Genomic DNA, 23,982 nt, shown 5'->3' on the forward strand with positions numbered 1-23,982 from the left:
ATGATTGACTGTAATTATTTCAAATTATGAAGAAGATGGTCGGGGGTGTGATTAAAAGGAAACCAAAAATAGTAGTAACTATATTTTGTTCCCCTGACCATATTCTTCATAATTAAAAAAAAATCAATGTTTGCCTTGGCCTTTTAAAGTGCAACTTAAAATTACTTATACAAGATTTTAATTTAATGCAAGATTATAAATAAAATACATACTCTCGAGCTTGCTCTCTGTTTTCACCCCAAGAAAAGCAATGGCCAAATTGTGAGTCAGCAAATTCATGTAAGCCACCAGATGCAGCAACACTGAAATAACCCCATACATTCTTCGATGACCGGAAGTTCAATTCTTGTACAGTACCAGAACTTGGTTTAAAACCTAAAGAAGAGAAATATTATATAAGTGTCTTAAGGTTATATCACAAGATCTAACTAAATATATAAGTGTCATTATAAACACATAAAATATTCTATAGCTCCATAATATAACTAAAATCCTTCAAATTGAAAAAATATAAAGAAATAAATCACAAACCTTCATCAGGATTTTCACTAGTGATTCTAGCAGCTATAACATGTCCCCATGGTTGAGGCTTATGCCTAGGTTGATCAAAGTCTATCATTGTGTCTCCCCAGGGTGATTCTCCATACAAAACTCTAATATCCTTAATATTATGCAATGAAATACCCATAGCAACCTTAAACACCATTTTTATTTATAATAGAATGTTTATACTTTTTGAAATATGGAATCAAAAAATAAATTTAATTTGATGAAAATTAATAAGTATTTTATACACCTAAGCTATAACTAAATTCACTTAAACACTTACACACCTTACTTAATCAAAAAAATATATATATAAGAAAAGAAATGCATGGTAAAATTAATTTTTAAATTCTAAATAATACAAGTTTTTTTAACATAAAGAACTCTTCTTAGGAGGTTTATCATGCTGAGAAACAAAAATTTTGATAAAATGAAATAAAATAACTGCCTATTGAGACTACAATTAAATATTTACTGATCATATACTTCCACTTTAATTAAATCATAAATCTAAAGAAACTTTTTGTCAAATTAATTTAAATTGATCTAATAAATTTACCTCTATCACATATTAATACAGATATCACCAATATATAAAGCTTTGTATTATATTTTAATTTTTGTATTGAGATGAATGATGAGTTAGATTAATAATGCATTTTTTTCTTGAGTACACTCATGAATAACCAGATCTTTTGCTAAACCAGTGATGTCTCAGCACCGAATAGAACAGATAATTGGGGTTTTACAGTTCTTTCCTTTAAAATAGACTAAGTTTGATGTTCATACTGTATTTTAGACTTTACTGAATTACTTAAAATTACCATAACTCTGAAAACGATCAGGTTGAATACGTTTAATGACAGCAAGCAAAGATCAATATATTATGTAAGTAAAATAACTACCTAGCATTTCAATAATAAAGTATTTAATAATTTTGTAGTTATATCAATTTGTTACAGAATGATAGGATAAGTAATAAATAATGCAGGATAATTTTATCTACTTCTATTATAAAATTGATAGTTACTCTCCTGAACTCAATATTGTATTACCTTGGCTTGATAAGGTTCTTAACCAGTGTAACATTTATTTTGAGAATCAGACCATCAAAGTTATAATTTACTTTTAATTAAAAGTTTTCTCTAGGTAGAACTTCACCATACTACAGTTACTTAATTTTTTAACCAATGGTACTAAAATTTATTTGAAAGCTGAACTGATTTGTTGTGAATCATTTCAAAGGTAAAACATAATTTTGTCAGCCTGAACCTTATCAAACCGAGACAATGATTGATAGTATTTTAATGATCTGTTAAAGAATTCTAATTTCTTAAATACCACTTCCTTTTATGAAAAATTAACTGCACAGTAAAAATCAGTTTTGTACCTGTAATTGTGATGCAGGTAAGTTAACATCTGACACCATTTCTGTACATGGATGTTCAACTTGCAGCCTTGGGTTTAATTCTAAAAAGTAATAATATCCATCAATATCATAAAGATATTCAACAGTTCCAGCACTAACGTAACCAACCATCTTTGCTAATCTAACAGCAGCCTGAAACAGAATAATTTATCTAAAAACTTATGGAATTTATAACAAATAAGTAAGAAAAATAATATAAGATAATTCAATTTCTTTTTTAGGTGATATAAATAACTGTAAATTTAAAAAAAAAGAAGTTTAAAATCACTTCTTAATTAAAGCAGTTATTCATCAATCCTAATAAGACTCAATGAACCATGCTTCTTATGTTTAAAAAAATTCTCATAACTTTCGTGAATCAAACCTTAGATCATAAATAGTATATACAGGCAATCTTTAAATTACATAACAATCGTATAATTTTATTGAAAAAATTCATTAATAGGGTAGTTCAGAATTTTCTGGGATCCAATGTTGGTTCCTATGTTTCAATAAATATTATTCAAGCAAAGGGGTAAAAGTTGGTACGATTGAAAAAAAAAAAAAAAAAAAAAAGATTTTTAGGGAGATAACTAAAACTTAGAAAAGTTGTTCTGTAAAAATAATTTGGTTAATTTTTAAGAAATAATATAAATCAAATAACCTTTTCCATATCTTCAAATATTTCAGGCTGCGCAATGGCTGCAGGAGCTTCTTCAATGATCTTTTGATGCCTTCTTTGAATAGAACAATCCCTTCCAAAAAGAGATATTGCATTACCATATTGGTCAGCAAGTAACTGTACTTCAAGATGCCGAGCACATGTAGCAAGCTTCATAATAAAAATAGGAGACCCTGGGACCTCAGCTTGCACCTATACATTAATTAATTTAAAATGAATATTTGGCAACAGGTCAGGGTATAATTCTTTTATTTACTTTAAAAATTCATTTTTAATTAAGTTCTTATACACTGTACAAGTCAAAATACCTGATTGTATAAATGACTAATGCATTCGTTGTGACAAAGTTGTTATATAAAGTTTAATGATTAAGATTATTAATTTTATTTAATCCAATAAAATACAAACAATGATACAGAATCATGAACATACTTGTCGAAACAGATTAGGAAAATCATCAGCTGTCTCTGCTTTACGAATACCTTTTCCACCACCTCCTTCTGATGCCTTTATCATTACTGGGAACCCTATTCGATAAGCTGACTGAAGACCCTCTTCAGCAGTTTGCACACATCCCTTTTTATATAAGTCTGTGCTGATTTTTATTTTCTTGCCAGAATAATGGGCTTTCAGCTCTATTTATCATTAATAAAAAAACAATAAGTTGTTATGCAAGAATATTAATAAATTTAATGAAAATTAATACCAATTTTACCTGAACCAGACCAAGGGAGAGTTGGGATGTCAGCTGTTTGAGCAACAATACTGGAAGCAATCTTATCACCGAGAGCCCACATCGCTTTTTCAGGAGGCCCAATAAAAGCAATATTATTTTTGTGCAGTAATTCTGGTAATTTTGGATTTTCAGAGGCATGGCCCCAACCTGCCCATACAGCCTAAAAATTACAATAGACGTTTAAAAATGAACTTTATGATACAGGCTGTTTAAAAACTCATCCACATCTTCCAGCAAATCGGCCAGAAAGAAAAGAGAGAGCCAAAAAATCAAAGGCTACTGAAAAATAGAAAAGAACAAAGACCTGCTGACCAAGGGAAAGTTAAATATAATGAGTTTTTATCAAGATGGATTGTGTTTAATTCAAATACTAATAATTCAAATAATTTTAAACGTACACACAAATTTAATGCAAAAATTAATAAATACACGTGAATAAGTTTGGGAAGTTACATGATTACTTTACAGGGGTGATTTCTCAGTGTAAATAACAGTAAATTTACAACTTTAAAAATCATTTTAATAAAAATTATACAATATTTACAAAAAATTCAACCATAATCCATACAACTAATAAAAAAAACAAAAATAATATCAATAATTTAATATTTGTTTAGTAAAAAACTACTTACTTGAACCTGAGTACGCAGAGCAATATCAACTATAAGTTCAACATTGGCATAATTATTATTATTTGTTCCTCCAGGAACAGGAACATAATGATCGGCCATTTTAATATATTCAGCATTAGCTAAAAAAAAAAAATTAATTATAAAATAAATGCTAATCAAATAAGAATTTATCATTACATTAATAATTTTATTGTACCTTTCAAGTCTTCCGGGGTGACCATGACCACGAATCGAATTGCTCTTTCATTCTTAAACATTTCATAAGACCACCTCCTGATAGACCGCATACATTTAACAGCAGCAATGCCATTGTTTGCAATTAATACCTAGAAAAGAATGTTAAATTTAAATAAATATAAAATAAAATTATACGTTAAGTTATACCTTAGTTCTCACTTATTAGCAAACTATAAGAAATAAAAGAATAAAAAAAGAGATAGCAATGCAGAATTAAAAGACAACTTGATAAAAGATTGGAAGAGAGGGTCAACAATAATCAAACACGTTTCTGTGAAATTCTGAAACCAACACAGAGGATTTAGATTCTAGTAATGCTAAGGTGGTAATGTACCAAACTATCTCAAACTCTCCATCTTAATGACTAATATTTCTCTGATTACTTTAATCAGAGGTGCTCAACATTTATATAAAATGTGCTACATACAACAGCTTCTCACATTGCAGTAAACAACAACAGCTTCTCACATTGCAGTAAACAACAACTGTTATCTCCTCTCTTTATAATAACTAATTCTATATAGTATAGGTGCTTACTTTTAAGAATAGTTGTTTTAATTTTTTAAATTGTATGAATATGTCTAAACAATGAAAACATTAACAACTATGATTTATACGATAAAAATGTATGTTAGGAGTAACCACACTTGCTAATTGTTATTGTGCACTCACTCAAAGTGACTTTAACTTTTAAACAAATTTATATTAATGTAAATGTTTTTTGTTTTGTTTCTCCAACAAAAGTAACCAAAAAAGTAAAAATATGACAAAAAATAAAAATATATTAATACAAAGAGAAATAGAACATAACTTATAAGTATATGTATATATAGTTGACCGTAAAACTTAAATATAAGAAGATGGTCAGGGTTGCGGTCAAAAAAAGAACAAATAGTTTATAACTATTTTAATGTCCGATGTTTCGCCCCACTTTGCAAGGCTTCATCAGGGCTGTTCAAAGCGAATGGTTGCTTGAACAGCTCTTCAACCTTTCGCTTTGAACAGCCCTGATGAAGCCCTGCAAAGTGGGGAAAAACGTCGGACATTAAAATAGTTATAAACTATTTGTTCTTTTTTTGACCGCAACTCTGACCATCTCCTTATAAATATAACTTATAACTAATGCACTTTTCTTAATTAAGTTTCTGAACTTGTTTAATTTGTAATGATTTCCAACATTTGGTTCATCTCTGTTAAAGACAGATCCGATAAATTCTTCAAGTGATAATTCATGATTAAATTTCCACATTCATCCCAAAAAGAGAACTTGAAGTTAATTTTCTTAAATAACCAAATAAACATAGAATATCCTAAAAACTTTAAGCCAGGCACGTGCCAGTTCCAATCCCTGTGGATGGCATGAAGCACTCTTGACTTGGACTATTGATGGAGTAAAAACTTAAATCTTAAATCTCCAAATCTAACATTAAATTTCAATACTATCCACACCTTAAATAAAATATTGTGTACTGTAATATTTAAAAAAAAAAAAATCTAATTTCACATCCATTTGAATATTTAGTGAAATATTTGAGACCTTGAGTAATGTTCAGTACCTACTCATGTATTAAGGATGGTATGTCCTTCTTCATTTCAATTAGTGAGGAATTAAAGGTGTATGCGTGACAATTAAGAGCATAACTTCAGAAACCTACTGACTAATCTCCTCCAGGAAAATTTAGTAAAATAAATAATTTAGATAATACCAAATCTAGAATTAAAATTGACAAAAATATGAACATTCATAGTGCATCAAGTTTAGGTAGAACATATAAAAACAAACCTAAATCTAACAAATCGATAACAAAGGCTTGACCATAAAGGCACCAAAATTCAAAATATTAAACTAACAGTAAATCATAAAAATATTTTCAACCATTATAAATTTTAAACAGATTCAAAAGAGACAGACATACAGATCCAACAAAAGCCACTAATTCAAGGTCTTAATCAATTTAACTACAAAATACTAAATATAATAAAAATCTATCTATTTTTAGTCCATGTTAGTAGCAGGCTCATGGCAGCAACCAGCTACTTTACATTGAAAAAAGGTTTTATACTATTTATTTTTCAGCTTTCACTGTTTACTTTAATTTAGAAAGAAATAGGATATAATGGAAGTATGGGGGAGGACACTCCTGAGTTATACCATGAGATATAAAGTGAATCTTTTTGTTTGTTGAACAGATATCAGAAAATCCAAATACTAGAAATGTAAAAATCTTTATCATCATTATTTATGTTCAAAAGATAATTCATATAAACACACAAAATTAGGAAAGATAAAAATGCAACTACAGTGAAATTTGACCTTCAGCAATAATGGAAAAGCTAATTCAGCAGAATAACTGTGAATTTATCCAAACAACAAACAAAATTTTGCAATTGATTTCATCTTAAAAACCAAATAAAAAATGAAAATGTTAAATGGCTACAATACCAAACATTAAACATAACTTTTTAAAATGGAATACTGAAATAGCAATTCAATCATTATTTAATATTATATATTAAAAAAATCAATTTCTGCATTTATAAATAAACTTGTAAACAAAGATAAATGGGATTATATATCCTATTTAGTGGATCTAAGTAAGAAAACATACCTTTCACATCTAAAGGATAAAAAAGTAAATATTATATTTGTATCTCAAATAAATAGTAGAATTAGATAAAATTTAAGATAGTAACAACAAAATAAGTTAACAAACTAATCACGGATAAACTTTGTACTGCCAAAAATATCATGCTCTACAGCATAACATTTACAACTCATAGTAAAAACTAATCATTAGGGTTTAATGACTTAATCATTAGTGCTCTGTATTCATTCAATAAATTTAAATTCAATAGTGATTATTCAAAAACTGGCAAAATTATCACTAATAACAGAGAGCAAAAATAATGAAAATTAGGTGAATCTTAGAGTGAAATTCACCAATCAATTTGAAATTTGATTGAAATCTAGCAGAACTTTAGGATGATAAAAAAAAAAAATACCTTGACTCAAAATGAAGGAGTAAAAACTTCAAAAGCTAATTAACTGATAACATATTACTGTATCACAAATCGTTATCAATAATAAGTTGATAAATATGAAAACTCCCAAGGAGTCAACAATCAACACCTTATTTCTAAACATATTCGGGAACAGAAATAAATCACTCATTTAAAAAAGCGGTTATAGGAAGGTTAACCTTACCTTGTTGATAACCTTGGTCCCCTTGAACCTCCTAACAAACTCTTCGGGTGTAGCTACGGTGAAATCCTTTTCAAGTTGTCTTTGGTGTATGACAGTCCCTTGGGACATGCTCGGCCTGGAAAATTTAAAGAAACCAGACATTTTTAGCGACTGCAGTCAATCTGAACTACTGGCAAACTGTGTACAATTAGCACTCTTCTCCGATAGGCATCAAGATAAATCGAGCCAAGCTAGAGTCACATGATAAGTATTCACGTTTCATCTTCACTGTGAATGGCTGAATTATCCTCTCAATATCATCTAATTAGGAAAACTGGTGTGATAGTCTTAGATTATCTGATAACACCACCAAGAGAGTAGTGCCCACAGTTGCCATATTATATACTTATTACATTAGTCATAGTGTAAACTACCGAGCCTTATATCACAAATACAATACGTACCAGAGCCATTTTATTATCACATTAGAAAGAACACTCTTAATGTGCACAAACAACTTTGTTGGTATCAACATTCGATACTGGATATAAAACTGTAAAAACAATTTCCTTGCAAAAAATGTGTCGTTGCTAAGGATATTGGAACCACAACAGTAAACAACGCAACATACTGTGACACTAGAACTGATAGTTCGTTAACCTAACAGTAAACTAACCGCTGACTATTTTTAAAATTAAAAATTGATTAATTTGGCAATAAACATATTCAAACAAAAACATACTTAGCATTGCTATACCTCTTCCTATGCCGAAACATTGTAATGAGTAGAAACTGACAACACTCACGAGAACCAATAAACAAACATAAAGAGATAAAAAGGCTTAAATTTATCTGATTCCGGGAAACATTAGTATTGTTAGGCAAAGCTCGAGATTAATGTTGAAGACATTAAAAACTGTTGATACCTGTCGTTCTATGTTTAAAATAAAAACAATTTTTAAGCAAGCAATGTACTAACAAAGTCGACAATATAATCAACTCGTGATATCAATATCAAATAATTGTTGAAGCTACTTTTTTCTTTTTACTTATCGCCATAATCCTAAACTTATAAAGCCAAGTAATCATGGTTATAACATTTCTAATAGGCCACATTTTTTCAAACTCACATCCATTATCTTTTTTATTGTTTAAGAATTTAAACTTTGTGTTTACTAGAGCAAGGAGGACAACCAAACATTTACATGTTACTAACTCACTAATCAGAGTTTGAAAGGCGATATTTCCTCAGGTGGTCACTAGGAAATAAAAATTTACACCGCACATACAGGAATTCACTCTGCATTACCGAAAAAAATAGGCAAGTCCATGCAAGATAATTTTAAGTAAGACCATTCAATTAATGTACCCTTTTTTTCACAATGATATTGACGATATCCTTGAATAGTCATTCATAAAAAAATGGTATTTTCATTAGGACATTTAAAAAACAAATAAATTGTCTACAGAACAAAAAAAAAAGTTTAAATCGGAAAAGTATATAATATTTAAAATTATTTTTATGTTTCCCACCGAACAATTGCATTTTCTGTTTATTATTTTTTGGAATAATTCAAAATCTACACTGCCCTCCTTAGTTAATTTGTCCAAAAGGAATTTTGATAATTTAAGAAAACTTAGGTTAGTTAATTTTTTTTAACCTCTTATCATTTTGTTACTTACATTTCTAACAAATAAAAAATACTCTCGGATCCTAGTAAATAGGTCATTTTATGTAAATACAAAAGATCCGAAACGGCAGAGCAAAGATCCTATGAAAAATTTGGGAACCGCTGACATATATAATGGACTCTGAAGATGATATTATATTCTGAAATACTAATTTATACAGTGGGTTATATTTTCAGTTTTCTGTACGATTTCACTGAAATCGTTATCTCTTCCGGCATCTATTTGGAATGATCAAAAGTATTTTCCAAAAAATGGTAGGAAATTTAATCTGTTATGAAGATTGTTCAAACAAAACAAGCTTACAATTTTTTTTTTGTCGTGCGAATTAGTGTGCACATATTGTATATGTATAATAAATATGTATTATAAAGTATAATATACGAAAATAATTATCAAAATGGAAAAAAAAACTATGAACATGAAATCGAGGATCTGGGAAGTTTAAACAAAGTAGGGCTCATTAAGAATGGAAGTAACCAGTCACACGACCTTGACCGAAATCCCACCAAACTGCATCTTATTAACCGATAAACTAACCTGTTTTGACTTCACATTCTTGATCTAATCTTGACCAAGACTGAGAATTAGTTCTTTGTATATCAAACTGGTGATTCCATTATCATTATAGACCAGCAATTCTCAAACTTATATTCAAACTTATATAATATTTCTGGAAGATTATTGATTGACCGTGTGTAAAGATGAAAGGAACATGGTCCGGGTGCGGTAAAAAAAAAACTCAAATAGTAGAATTATACTATTTTAATGAGCCAACGCTTCGCCCCCACGTTGCGGGGCTTCTTCAGGGCTATTTTGACGGCAGTCAAAACAAATTTTTTTTTTTTTTCATTTTTGTTTTGACTGCCGTCAAAATAGCCCTGAAGAAGCCCCGGAACGTGGGGCGAAACGTTGGCTCATTAAAATAGTATAATTCTACTATTTGAGTTGTTTTTTTTACCGCACCCGGACCATATTCCTGTCAACTTATATAATATTTCCTGTGCAGGGATCCCCTTATTTAAAATTATTCGATAGTACAGAAAATAGTGTTGAATAAAAATTATTTTTTTACAAACAGTTATGTATTCAGAAATTATTACCTATTATGTAATCGTTAAATTTTTTTAATAATTTATTTATTGATATTTACAACTGTATACACATATATACACCAAGTAAATTTGCTGTAGGTGACATAGTAACATGATAAAAACATGTGGAGAATCTACCCACTGATAGAACTCCAATAACATTTCTAGAGAAGATCTCGAGGCCATCTTCTTTTCAGACGCCTAGGAGGATTATTAGGTAATGAAGGAGAAGCCAGATTAGAAACAAGTGGATTTGGGTGGTTGAGAAGTTTATTATGGAAGGAACGGTATCTGGTTCTGGCCAAATCGGCAACATATGGAATATTGAGGTCCTGATGGATGACTTGATTTGTGACAAAGTAAGGAGCATTAAGGATTTTGGACCGTAAGGATTGGATTCTGGAGGAATTTGATGATTTAGTGGAGCCACAAAGCTCAACTCCGTATGTCCAGATAGCCCTTATAATAGTCATGTAGATCAGTCTTTTGTAATGGATTGGCAATTTAGACCGTTTGTCTAGTAAATGTTGCAATAGTCGGAATCTACGAGCAGTTTCTTGTCTTTTTAGTCTTGTATGAGGATTCCATGTCAGTCGTTTGTCGAGATGTAGTCCTAAGTAACGGATCTGTTCGACAGGAATAAGTGGGGTATTATTAAAGGATATTGTAGGGGAAGAGGTCATGGGTTTACGTCGAAGGGTAAATGTGATTTGGTGGGATTATCGTTAAATTTAAATAACAATTTTTTAGAGTGATACCATTAGGTAGTTTCTCTACACGGCTGTATCACTACATTTTAACTGAGATCAAATTTATAATAAAATACAGTAGTAAATAGATATAAATAAATAAAAATAACAATTTTAGAGTGATGGAATCAGATGCTTTGCCTGAACTAGTTTTATGTTTGGTTTTGTTTTGGCCTGTGTAACTCTCATGTCATTTGCCGCGTATATATAATCTATTTCGAGAAAAAGCCAAATCACACTCATAGGTGATTGCAAATGGAATCAAGACTCGTAGGGCCATCTTTACAACATTAGGATAGGACTGTGCTACTTAGAAATATATTTTTTTCGCGGTCCTACCGAAACAGTTGTTACAGACACGGTCTGCCTTTTTTTTAATCAACAAACGATTCAAAAGATATACCAACCAATTTGTAAAGTAAATATTTATCTTAAACTGGACCCACATCTATGTACATTTTACCGACAGAATCCGTTAAACTTACAGTCAAGTAAAAATAGCTTAAATCTGTCTGTATCAAGAAGTAATTGTAAATTAATTTCAGTCGATAGATTCTTAATTAAAAATGTCTGAAAATCTTGATGGTAAAAAGTTTACCACTCCTTGGAGGTCTCTGTATGTAAACAGCAGATTTTTAAAATGGCCTAAAAAACCTCGTAAGTATTTCAAGTGGCACTACTTAATTGTGCATTTAACGAGCTTCAGTGTGAGCCCTAATAGACTTCTCAATGTTAATTAATTTCTGAGAGGCATTTTTTTTTTTTTAAAACAAGAAAAAAATATTTCGATAAATATCAAGAAAACTACTATTCTCAGTAAAATCACTACAAACTACTTTATGATGTATTTAGCGAGCTTTAAATTAAGCCCTAGTTGAACCCTTTATATATATATAATATTTTCCTAGATACTTAGCTATATAGATAGCATTATTTATTTATAATGCTACTCTTACGAAAATGTTCATTAGATCACTTTATGGTGTATTTAACAAGCTTCAAATTGATCCCCAGTATACATCTATACGTCAAACAGTTTCTGAGTTTCTAAAGATTATTCTCCTAAGAATAGTAGTTTTCATAATATTTACTGAAATGTAGTCACAAAATATTAGTGCTCGAAACTTAGAAAAAAAATAAACTTTTTACAATCGTCTTTTGAAATGTTTACATCAGATTCAATTGAAAGAAATTAGTTTACAATTAATTGTAGTTTAACATGCAATTTAACTATTTTAAGTATTATATAAATGGACATGGTAACGCAAGCAAGAATTTATTTCACATTTGAACCACAAGCTCTCGACTGAGTTTGTTTTCTAATGAATTTGTTTTTCCCACACGAATACTGCAATTTTGCCCAATCTAACTGCAATTTCGCAAGTGCAGTTAGTGAGGACCAGGACATTTTTTCTTATTGAAGTAGAAACTTAAATTGGATGTTAATTACAAATTTAAGTTTCCACTTCAATTTTTTTTAAATTATATAAAAATTTAAAAAGGACAAATTGGTCTGTATTGGACTAGGTTGGATTACGTCTTATAGCTCGAATAATGTTTATTTCAAAATGGAGAAGGCATAAAAATATTTATATAAGAAGGTATATCAATGTTTTTGTTATTAGACTATGCATTTATTAATATTTTAAGAATAATATAAAGTTTGTTTTTTAAGAATCTGAAATTTTAAGAACCAATTGTTCATTTAAATTTAAAAAAAAAAAATGATCCCTATGATTTAACCATCCCTTTATTTTTTTACAATTTGTAACATACATAAGCACTCCAATGAAAAAATATTTCAATTCCCGAAATACTGAAATTTTTAAACATTAGATTTATTTTATTCTCATCCCGCTTCTACTGTATTCACTGTTTTACTTTAACTTACCCTTATACAGAATATACACTTATGGGAAGTATTGCTTGAAAATTTCTAATTTAGTTTTCCAAAGTAATACACGTTTAGTGTTTAGTAGTGATGAGTGATTGTTGCGTGATAGTTATCATGTAAGTGATTGAAGCACGATACAACCAGCTGTTTACTTTCCGAGCAAGAAAGAAGTATTTATAGATAAGAAATATATTATGTCATGGTATGTAAAATGCATTCGCAATTAAGTTCATTGTATTATTATTATAACCAATCGTTTCAGAAAAAAACATGTAAGTACATTCGAAATAAAACCATAATGGAACTACCAATAACTTAAACCTCAAAAACTTTATTCAAGTAATCTTAACTTTAGAAAAAAAAAAAAAAGTGAAAGTAAATAAGATAGATAATAATATCATATATTTTATTTTTCTATTAATCAATCATGATTTTATTTAACTGTTCCTTAATATGATAATGTATTTATTTTAAATAATATTTAGATTAATTATTCATAAAAAACAAAAAAAAATTGTCTAGGTTCTTCAGATAACAATAAACATTAAGTATAAAAAGTGTATTAAGAAAAGACCCTAACTGGTATTTTTAGATCAGGTTTTTAACTGATAAGATAATATAATAAACTAATAGGAGTAATTAAATAATTGATTTTTAAATGTTTTAATTACCAAGTAGTTTTGTAATTAAATTAGCAACCATTATTCAAAATATTTTAATGAAGATCAGCCGATTGTTTAGAAATAATTCATTTAAATAATTAGTTATATTTTATATATCATTATATTTTTTATGGAGATTTATAATGGGAACGTAATTATTTAAAGTTAAAAGTAAATGATATACATATCATTTGAAATAAAATCTACTGGATGAGCTGGTGTTGAAATATTGGTTTACGGAAACGAGCTTTTCACATGCTTAAACAAAAGTAGAAGACGGAATCTGAGAAAATTGATACTAGACCTATTTTACTCAAACAACCGCAAAATTCGGAACTATCAACCGCCACAATCTCTGAAAAATTTCTAAATTTCACATCTTATAATGCCAGAAGACTAAACAAGATAAATTGTAAATTTGTTTATATATAATTTTCTTAGATTAAGCAAAATGTATATAATTGTAATTGTTTTAAATTAAAATAAATAGGAGGTAGAAAAAAAAAAGAGAGGTACAGAAGTAAGAAGAGGGGCTAGCGAAGAGCATGGACTAGAAGTCCTATGAAGGGCTCTTCAGAAATGGAACACCACGGCCTAGACGACACCCATTGTTACAACACTCCCGGCAAAGACATATCCACGACAGTAATCATCCAAAGCAGAAGCTATTAAGATATATTAGGTATTAATTCATAATGCAATAATCATATTTTATGGCAAACCATTTATCTGGATCATTTCAATCATTTTAATGACATCAATTATCAATCATGGCAAATAAATACTTATCAATCATTGTAAATAAATACTTGTATAATAAATTCCTTTATGTAAATATAAACATTTAACATTTAACATTAAACATTTAAATGTAAAGGTATTTAATTGGTAAACACACAAAAAGCCTTTGGAAAAGAATCCAATTATAATAATAGTTTTGCAGAACTCAATATAAATTAATTAATTAACTTATTTTGGATAATGGCCTTCAGCGATGATCCTGGCATCCCGACTAAATTTTAAGACAGATACATTGCACTATCCCTGAGTTTGTTGAGTTACTTCGTTGTACGATTGTCACAGATTATAATCCCAGACTACAGTATAGTCTATGGAATACGTCAAATACAAAATAAACAAAAAATTTCTTTTGTCAGAAGTGTCACACAGTCACTCTTTTAAAACAGCTATAAAAGAAAAAGAAAAATTTGAAATAATTGTCGAAATTAAAATTATTTTAATTAAATATAAGATCAATTAATTACTTAAAGAGAAATAAATTAATCAGTTTATACTAATAAATCGATTTAAATCTACGTATAATATATCGTAAAGTTCATAGAATCCATATGAAAAGTGGGATATTTTCGAATATATTTTTGAAAGCTTACTTAAAACTTAAATATAGATCATCAAATACAAGATAAAAAAAACTTGAAAAATTGATATTTGGAAAAAACCATAATGTGTAAGTGTATGCGTGTCTTAAAAAAGAGGGAGAAAGAAGTGAGGGGAAAGAGGAAGATAAAGAAGTGATGAAGAGAGATAAACGCTTTAAACTAATCATTACATACCTTTTATATTTAATGGAGTAAAACGCGATGAACAAAAATATCTATAACGACTCCAAACGGGCTCCGTAAATATCACTACACTAGCAATCAGCGAATAGCGACAATGGAGTAAAAACATTATTATTTAATTAACTGATAAGGCAGAGAATGGAAACGAGGTAAAAAAAAAGTATGACCTAGCAAATGGAGGAAATTTTAAAAACTACACTTCATATTAAACAAAGTCTAATCTCGCTGCCCGATAACTTGAGCGATAACGAAGGCAAACATTAAACAATTTACAAAATGAAAGTGTTCGACCCAGATTTCTTATTGTTTATGAGAAGGACCGCTTACGGTAAATATACGTAGATAACTTAAAATAATTAATTTATTTCTTGTTGAATTGTTTTGTTTTCCTAAACTAGTGGTTCCCAACCCGAAACACTAAGCCAGAATTTGAACCATGCTCGAACTATCCCCACCCCCCTTGTGTGTTCCCAGGAAGATTAGGGCTCCTTAAACGTACAAGTTTTATTTTTTTAAGATTTCATTTTGAAAAAAAGTTCCTGGAAAATTAATAAGAATTCAAAAACTGGTAATAAACTGTACATACGTTTCTTAACGCGGAGTTGATTATATCGACACACATATATTTATATTGTACTTAATTATTGGTGCAAAACATAATGTCTCCGCAAATATAAAAAAAATAGAATACTATCTCTAAGTGTCATATTATATTTGCAGATGATATAAATTATGGTCCTTTTGAAAGTTCTATTTAAAAACAAACATCTTTTGTAAATGTGAATGAAAGAAAGAAGAGAAGTGGTTAGTAAGAGTTTTAAATTTAAGAAAGAATTATATAGAAGAATTTATAGATGGGACAAAGGCAATTAGCCGGCATTTTTAAGTTTTTTAAAAAAGAAAATGACAACAAAATAAAGGTATCCTTGAAAATGACCTGAGGGTTGAAACGTTGGAAGGTTTTGAAAAGAATAAAGTTGAGAAAAAAAGGATCAAATTTGTTTTTAAATAAACTAAACCACTCTCAAACAAGAATATATTAATAAAAATTAATCTAATAATTGAAGTATTTGAAATTCGAAAAAAATGAAATATTTTCTGGTTATAGTCAGTGCAAAGTCAATTTTTATAAAACATTACATTCGGTCCTGTGTACTCCAGGATCAGGTTTTTGACCACATTTTGTCACCACTACGTTCAAGTAACAAATGTTCTACTACCAAGAGATCCAAAAAGAACTTAACGTTTTACTTTCAAGTTCCCTATTTCTCATATTTTTTTCCTTTGGCTTTTTTTACTTCTATGTATGCATACATTTTCCTATTAGATCATTTAAACTAGTACTCGAACTTCAGAAATGTTAAACATCCATGACCCATTTTCTTACCAGTTTTTTCTTGATAGATATAGTGAACCGTGGTTTCGATTCCACTTAAAACAGTTGATCGTTATCCCCTCTTCAGTGGCCTTAGCTGCATAACATTATGAAGCTTAGTGAAATATAGAACTTTATAAAGAGGCTATTTTATTTTCATGTTTTTAAATAATACTTCAATTATTTTTATTATTTCTATCTGGTAGTCGTATACAAAGTGGACTGATAGATTTCATTCCACCTCAAAAAAACATTCCATTTACTTATTTTCTTTGAAAATTAAAGAAAAAACATTGACATATTTCTAACAAATATGGCTTAACCCAGATTAAATAACTTGAATTCATTAGTTAAGAGAGCTGGGGAAAAAGTAATTACAGTAACTTATGAATAACTGTAATTTAAAATTTCAAAAACAAGCTTACCATTACAAGTAAAAGGAAATGGTCCGGGTCGCAGTCACGAAAAAGAAAAGGTAGTTTCAACTATCTATTAATGGCCAACGTTTTGACCCAGAATGCAGGTCTTCATCAGGGTTGTTGTAATTGGCGGTAGTGTACACTAACAAACATTTTTAGTTCTGATGAAGACCTAACTAAAGTGTGAGTCGAAACGTTGGCCGTTAATATATATATAATGGCCAACGATGAATAGTTGAAACTATATTAAATAAAGTGGATCAGTCCGATTGGAATTATTATTTAATACTTACTTAGAATTAATAGTCACTTATTTAATTGGGGTATTTTGTTCATCAACTGTAAATTTCCTTAAAAGAAAACAAAAAAAGTGATAAGGAAATTTTTATCGTGTGCATTGATCTTGTCGAAATGGCTCCAATAACACCTCCATAGGGACGCCCAACTAAATACTAATCACCCAGATGTCAACAGTAGCACAACGTTAATTAAAAAAAAATAAAAATACATATATTTATTGTTTTAAATATTCATATTGAACAAATTGACCTGAAAACAAAAACGTAATATTTACATGTTATTATGATGTATTATATCCATAGATATGGCGTTCATGAAACCTTTTAGTTGTATAATCACTCTTCAATTTAAATATTAAAATTGTTTGAAATACAACACTTATAGATAATCAATACAATACTACTACTCACTTCATCATTCCTTTCAGCGACTTTGGCGACATCCATTCTTGAAGTTCCCGCTGTGACAGAGGGGGTTCCAGATGGAACGGGGAGTACGGCGGCGGCGATGGAGGTATGTCGAACTCCACTTCCCTCGGTTCGGGTTCGGTCACTTCAATGGAGGCCGACAGTTCGCCGAGGATGAACCTCTTCGAGTTTCTTCTCTGGATCATTTTCTTCCAGGTGTATCTTGCCCAATCGAACAGCCAGTCCAGGATTGCTTCAATCCAAAGAACGAGTGTGGTACGACTCCTAACCGTCTCTCTTCTTTGACTCTCTTTTTCTGGTCCGTTCCTTTGTCTTCTTCACGTTCAGTTATAACAATCACGTTGTAATTCACAGATGTTAAATCACAGCTTATAATTAATTCAAAATAACACAAAAATTATAAGCATGATTGGCAAAATGTTAATTTTAAAAAGAATGTATTTGTAACTCTGAATACAAACTAAGAAAAAAACATAAAGCTACCATACCCTCCCATACGTTTCACCCCAGAGTATATTTGGATTGATTATTTTTAACAGAGAACCTTTTTTATCGTCCGAGAAAAAAAAAACTATCATTCCAGCATTAAATTTGAGGTTTTTGTTTCAATACACGTATAATCCTCAGTGCATTCCCGCAATACTCGCTCACGGCCTTCAGACCCATCGAACCGCAGCCTTTGGTAGATCTTTCCTCATCCAATCCACTTCCCTATGGAATTCTATTTCCTCCTTTATTAGTAGTTCTAATACCCTCCTGATCTTCTGTCCACCCAATTCCGGGAGAATAACAATTAAACGTTTCTGTATTTAATGTTTCAGATTTTTTTTCTTTTTTTTAATTTTTTTTATTGGCGGAATTTTCCCTTTTTCTTTTTTTTTTTTTTGTTTTTTTTTTTTTTGTTTTTTTTTTTTTTTTTTCTTTATATTTATTATCAGAAGTGTTAGTCATCTTATGTTTTATGATATGATATATGGTTTAATTTTATTTGTCCTATTCTTATTTTATATATTCCGTTAATTATTGTTGTTCATTTTTATCTTTTCAAATTCATTATTTTATTATATTTTATGACGTTTTATAATTTCATTTTTATTTTGTATTTTACTCTAATGTTCTAAAGCCTGATTTTGACGCCTGTATATTATTTTATGGGATCAATCCCAAAATAAATAAATAATATTATTATTATTGTAATCCAAAAGGCAAATTAAAAAAATTGGTCTTTCAATCATCTGCGGATTTTCTCGGAAACTACGTTGCCGATTATTTTAGATTTAGCACTAAAGACGCAGAAACTTCCTGGGAACTTGCAGTTACCATTTGAACAATGAGGAAAAATAAAAAGTTGACGTAACAATCATCACAAAAAAGGAAAATAATAGTAAATTAAATTAAACTAATTTTTGGTTTTGTCACTTTCAATAAAGAATCTTAGAATTGACCAAGAAAAACAATTTAACGACCTCGAAAATTTGAGATTTTACGCTTCATGATACATAAAACTCAAAATAAAATTTTAAAACTTCTGCTCGCAAAAAATAAAATTAGAATTACCCCTTAGACTTTTTTTTTTTTAGAGATGACTATGATTTTTATAAAAAATACTCCAGATATGTTTTCGATTAATTTTCGAAATTCGTGTATTTCTAATATACCAAGATTTTTAAATTGAAATTAAACCCCAAAAACTGTTATATCATTGTATTATTGAAACCCAGATATTTCATAAACATAGTTTTGTAATTTAGTTAATTGTACAAAAAATGCAAAAATACAATAAATACAATTTATTCCAAACGAACTGAGATACTAATTTCAATACCCAAACGTAGTAGAGTACTAGAAGGTTAAACGGTCAGACTCCATCTGCAGTTAGTGACGCAAAAGATCCAAAGTTCATTAATTAATAAGTCAAATGTTTTAACAGAAATTATTTCATAATTTTAATCATTAATAAATGAGATTACAGGGTCAACGTAAATTTAATGAAAAAAAAAACATGAATATATTAAAATGGATTAATTTTAATTACTATTACATCAAAATGCAAATATGCCAACATTAAACAAAGTATAATCACCAAGAGAGGACGTTTTAAAAAAGGGTCAACGAAAATGAGCATTTTGATTGTTTATAACGGAGTCTAAAGAAAAAATAAATAAATAAACACGGATGTAAACAAAGTATAAGTAAAATGTTTAATAACAGCCAAAAAAAATCCTAATTATGACCATCCTATTATGACTAGAATAAGTTGGTATACCAAACATACCACTTCACACACGCACTTCTTCGGGCAACTTCACAGCCCCAATTTTAGGCCATGTGTCTCAGCCGGTGTCCCTAGAATTCATCTTAGGACACATAAATGTCTTGCTTTGGATGATACAGTAAAATATTTTTTTAATTACCGCACCATTAGCATCCGATTTTTCTGATTTTTTTTTTAATTTCGAGATGTAAATTTGAGGTATTCGTGTTATGTTCTGTATCACCCGGTTTAGATTTTGGAAGTGCTTACTCTAAAATGTGGTTTCGGACAACAGTGCCACGATTTTATTTAGCCAAACTGGACTCAGGAAAATTATGCATGCGAAGTAGATTAAGGGTTCAAATTAATAGGTCTTGTACCGTAATGATCCTAGGAACATCCCTGTTGGAAGAATATACTGCCATCAACACGTTTAAATAACAAACGAAAATCCGATTTTTTTTTTCGTCTAATTAACTTATTCTAAGCATTTTTGCGAAATAAAGCCTTATCAAAACAATTCTGGAAGTCCCGAAACGTTGGGTAACATTATGATAATTTAGAATAAAATATATTCAAATTGGAAGTTTTTAATCTCAAAAACTTTATTGAACTTGTGATTATTGTGTTAAGAGTGGTAAAATAAAGAAAAATTTGTATTTTAATGAAGTCAGTAACTGACTTATACAGTAAAGTACAGTATAAATTTACCAACTTGTTCAATTAATAAACTAAACATCAACTGACTACCAAAAAAAAGTTTTCAATCCCGCTTATATCAAAAACATGTTTTTTTATTTAACTCCCTTTGCACATTAGGAATGCCTTTTTTACACGCATTAAACACCATGAATCATAAAAAGCAAATCTATTTTTTATAATAACGATATAAGACTCACCACAACAACCAAACAAGGCTTAGGATCAAGTAATAAACAAATAATAATAAAAAAAAGCGCAATAAGGCGCTATAAAAATAAATTAAAGCACAATGGTATCATATATGAAAATAACTTGGGAATCATTTTTTTTGTAATCTAGGTATGTTAAATACAATAAATAGCCCAATAAAGAATTAAAAATATTTTTAATATCCTCAACAGCTATCAATACGTAAATACATTTATACATTACATATTAATGACATAAAAAAAATAAACATTAAAGTTTTTTCAAATAAGAACAGTATGCAATTAGTAAAATTATTTAAATTATAAGTTTACTAATGACAAAGTATTAAAAAAGAGATAAAACTAAAAATAAATTAAAAACAATTGGAACAAAAATGAAGTTAAATGAATATCAATTGATGGACGTTAAGGGTAGCTTGTGTAAGGAGGGCGAATAATTTCACTGCTTAAATCAAGGAAAATAAAACGTTTAACGCTAACTTTGTTTGGAGGGACCTGACGCATCAAAATTTTTAAATTTTTGTGAATAAATGCATTCTTTGAACCTGGTTCAACGAAACAACGTTCAACCATTGGATCAATGATCAAAATACTCATTAACTTTAGAAGATAAAGAAAATTAAATGAATATTTTTCTTAACTAATCATTAAAATATTCTTTTTTATCAAAACAAACAATTTTTTCAACGAGCATCTCCTGGTACTGCGCGCCCCTAGGCAAATCCACCAGTAAAAACCGGTTTTGTACCGAATTCAAATACCATGAATGGATTATCGTTATCGTGATCATTAGCGCATCGCATTCTGTGAATTTTGCACAAATAAATAAAATAGACATCTAATGCTCATAGATATTGTTTTTTTTCGAGAGATCCCTTTTTCAGGGAAAGTACTGAAACAATACAAAAAGAAAACAATGTTTGAAAGTTGAGTGTGCAAGTGCACCAATATTTTTAAATAAATTAAAAACCCGAATTTTCATTAAAAATATTTTTGGAACAGGGTAAAAAATATACTCATATAGCACATTAATCTATTACAAAGTTACGACACAATTCATGTAAATAGATCTAAAAAAAAACTAATGTAAATGAAAAAAAAAATTATAGGTCGTTAAAGCATGTTCAGAGATTTAAAATTAATCTAATTGGAATGTGAAATGTATATTTTTAACTATTAATATTAAAATTTATGAATAGCATTTCTTCACACCCTGTGTTGTCACAATTAAAGGTTTTATATATTTTAAAAATACAGATTACTTTTTGCTTGTTTCGAAACATGATGGGATATAAAATATCCTTGCTTTATTTTTGAAAATACTCTAAAGCCCACAAAAAAAAAGAATTTTATCATAATCAATGCCTAGGATAATACTGCTTCAACATGACCTCCGAATGTCATCCATATGCTTGATGTCTCTCAGTTTCTCATTGTTCCAGAGACAAGGTGTGACAATATTTCTTTATACGCATTGTTAGATATGACTCTATTAATACTAAAAATGAGAAATGTCTTAAAGCACATGTTCGGTCAAAGGTTAGAGTGATTATCAAAAATATCTTGTTAGTTATCACTTCGTACGTACGGTCGATAATTAGCCTTGAAATGGGAAAACGAAAACAAAAAATAAATAAATAAAGAAAAGGGGAGAACCAATAAGACTGACTCTTGCCATCATTTCATCTCCAAGGTAACAAACTAAATTGTCTAAAAACAGCTGAATACAGGTCCTCAGATATACTCAACGTACTACATCTTACATGTTCCGCATTGTCTAATACCATAATATAATGTCAAAATAATTATTTTAACTATCTACTTATATTAATTTATTTTTCTTTTGTTGTAAGATCTTCACTCTAGTAAAAATAATTTAAGATCTTACAATAAGATTAATTCCATTACTTTTCTAATATTTACTATGTGAAAACTGCCAGATTGTATTATGTTTTGTTTTTAATTGTTTTCGAAAGGTGTGAATGAATGTGTGTCAGATGTATTTATTTTATGTTTTCTTAAATTTAATTTTCTTTACCTCTTATATATATTATTTTGTTGTCATTTAATCAGTTTTTATTATTACGATTTATATTTTTATTTATAGACAACATAATTTTATTTTTTTTTTAACTTTATTTTTAGTATTATTGTAATCATTTAAATTGTTTTTCTTTTTTCTCTAGTTTAGTCAGCATATGTAGCAATAATAGTTACTGCCCTTAAATGAGGCAGCTTGTATTATTATTATTATATAAAAAAAGATTTTTGTAAACTTCAAGATTTTATCAACAGTAAAAAACAGAAACTTTTAAATCCTAAAAATAGTAACGGTAAAATAAAAAAAATCACTTATCGATGAGCCAATATTTATCAAATAGTTATCTATTTTGAAAACAACACCGATAGCCTAAGTGCACCATTGCGTAAATGTTAACGCCACTAGTAAAATGTTTCGCAAGCTGGTACATAAATACTGAAATCAATTGCATACCCACGCAATAAAATAACATTAACCAATCAGGGTCCTGATGCATTTACAGGCAATTTGCCCAATTAAATTATTCATAGTCTGTTGTAGGAATTATCATGGACAGTTATGAACATAGGTAACTAGCAGAAAAATGTTGTTTTTTTTAAATAAAACTTCAACTAGGAAGATTAAAAAAAATTGCAACTGTGTTGAGTTGCTAAAACACAGCATACCATTCAGTGCAACAAGCAATATTTAAAGGGTTGAAAGATAATTGTTTGAAAATAGTCGAATACATTTTTTTTCCTCTTCGACTCATAAATTTGACTCTACCTAGCTACGGTCTAATCAACATTAACTAAAAAACTAACAAAAATGTACATTTTAATTAAACACCAAACCCTCTTCCCCAATAAATAATAATGAAAGAAAAATGTAGAAATGATTTTTTTTTTTACTTTCATTTACTTACCCTACATGTATGTTTCAATAACCTATTTCGTCAGGAGGTTACGAAGCAAAAATACTTTCATTTACTATTTTTTTTAATATATAGTAAGGTGAGTATTCAGTAAAACAATGGATTCGATTGCCCTATTGATTCCCTGAAAGGTATTATCGCAAAACTAAATCATTTCCAACAACGAACTAACCACGAACACCCCTACAGTTTTATCAAAACCAATAAACCACTTATAAGACCCAGACGTGCTTAAAATACTGCCC

At 29.1% G+C, this 23,982-nt stretch overlaps 1 protein-coding gene across 1 annotated transcript in view; it reads right to left on the reverse strand.

The window, feature by feature from the left end:
* The window catches only part of ACC (acetyl-CoA carboxylase), a gene marked incomplete in the record, with an annotated part of 121,178 nt that overhangs the window by 39,971 nt on the left and 57,225 nt on the right, over window positions 1-23,982 (reverse strand). The window contains 10 exon segments of the mRNA XM_067046313.1: window positions 213-375; window positions 532-694; window positions 1,937-2,107; window positions 2,619-2,828; window positions 3,069-3,271; window positions 3,352-3,532; window positions 4,005-4,123; window positions 4,201-4,330; window positions 7,447-7,561; window positions 17,601-17,933. Coding sequence (XP_066902414.1) covers window positions 213-375; window positions 532-694; window positions 1,937-2,107; window positions 2,619-2,828; window positions 3,069-3,271; window positions 3,352-3,532; window positions 4,005-4,123; window positions 4,201-4,330; window positions 7,447-7,561; window positions 17,601-17,933 — 1,788 coding nt within the window.

Source organism: Halyomorpha halys, unplaced genomic scaffold, assembly GCF_000696795.3.
Source record: "Halyomorpha halys isolate HHAL.00 unplaced genomic scaffold, Hhal_1.1 Scaffold316.1, whole genome shotgun sequence".
NCBI classification, from domain to species: domain Eukaryota; kingdom Metazoa; phylum Arthropoda; class Insecta; order Hemiptera; family Pentatomidae; genus Halyomorpha; species Halyomorpha halys.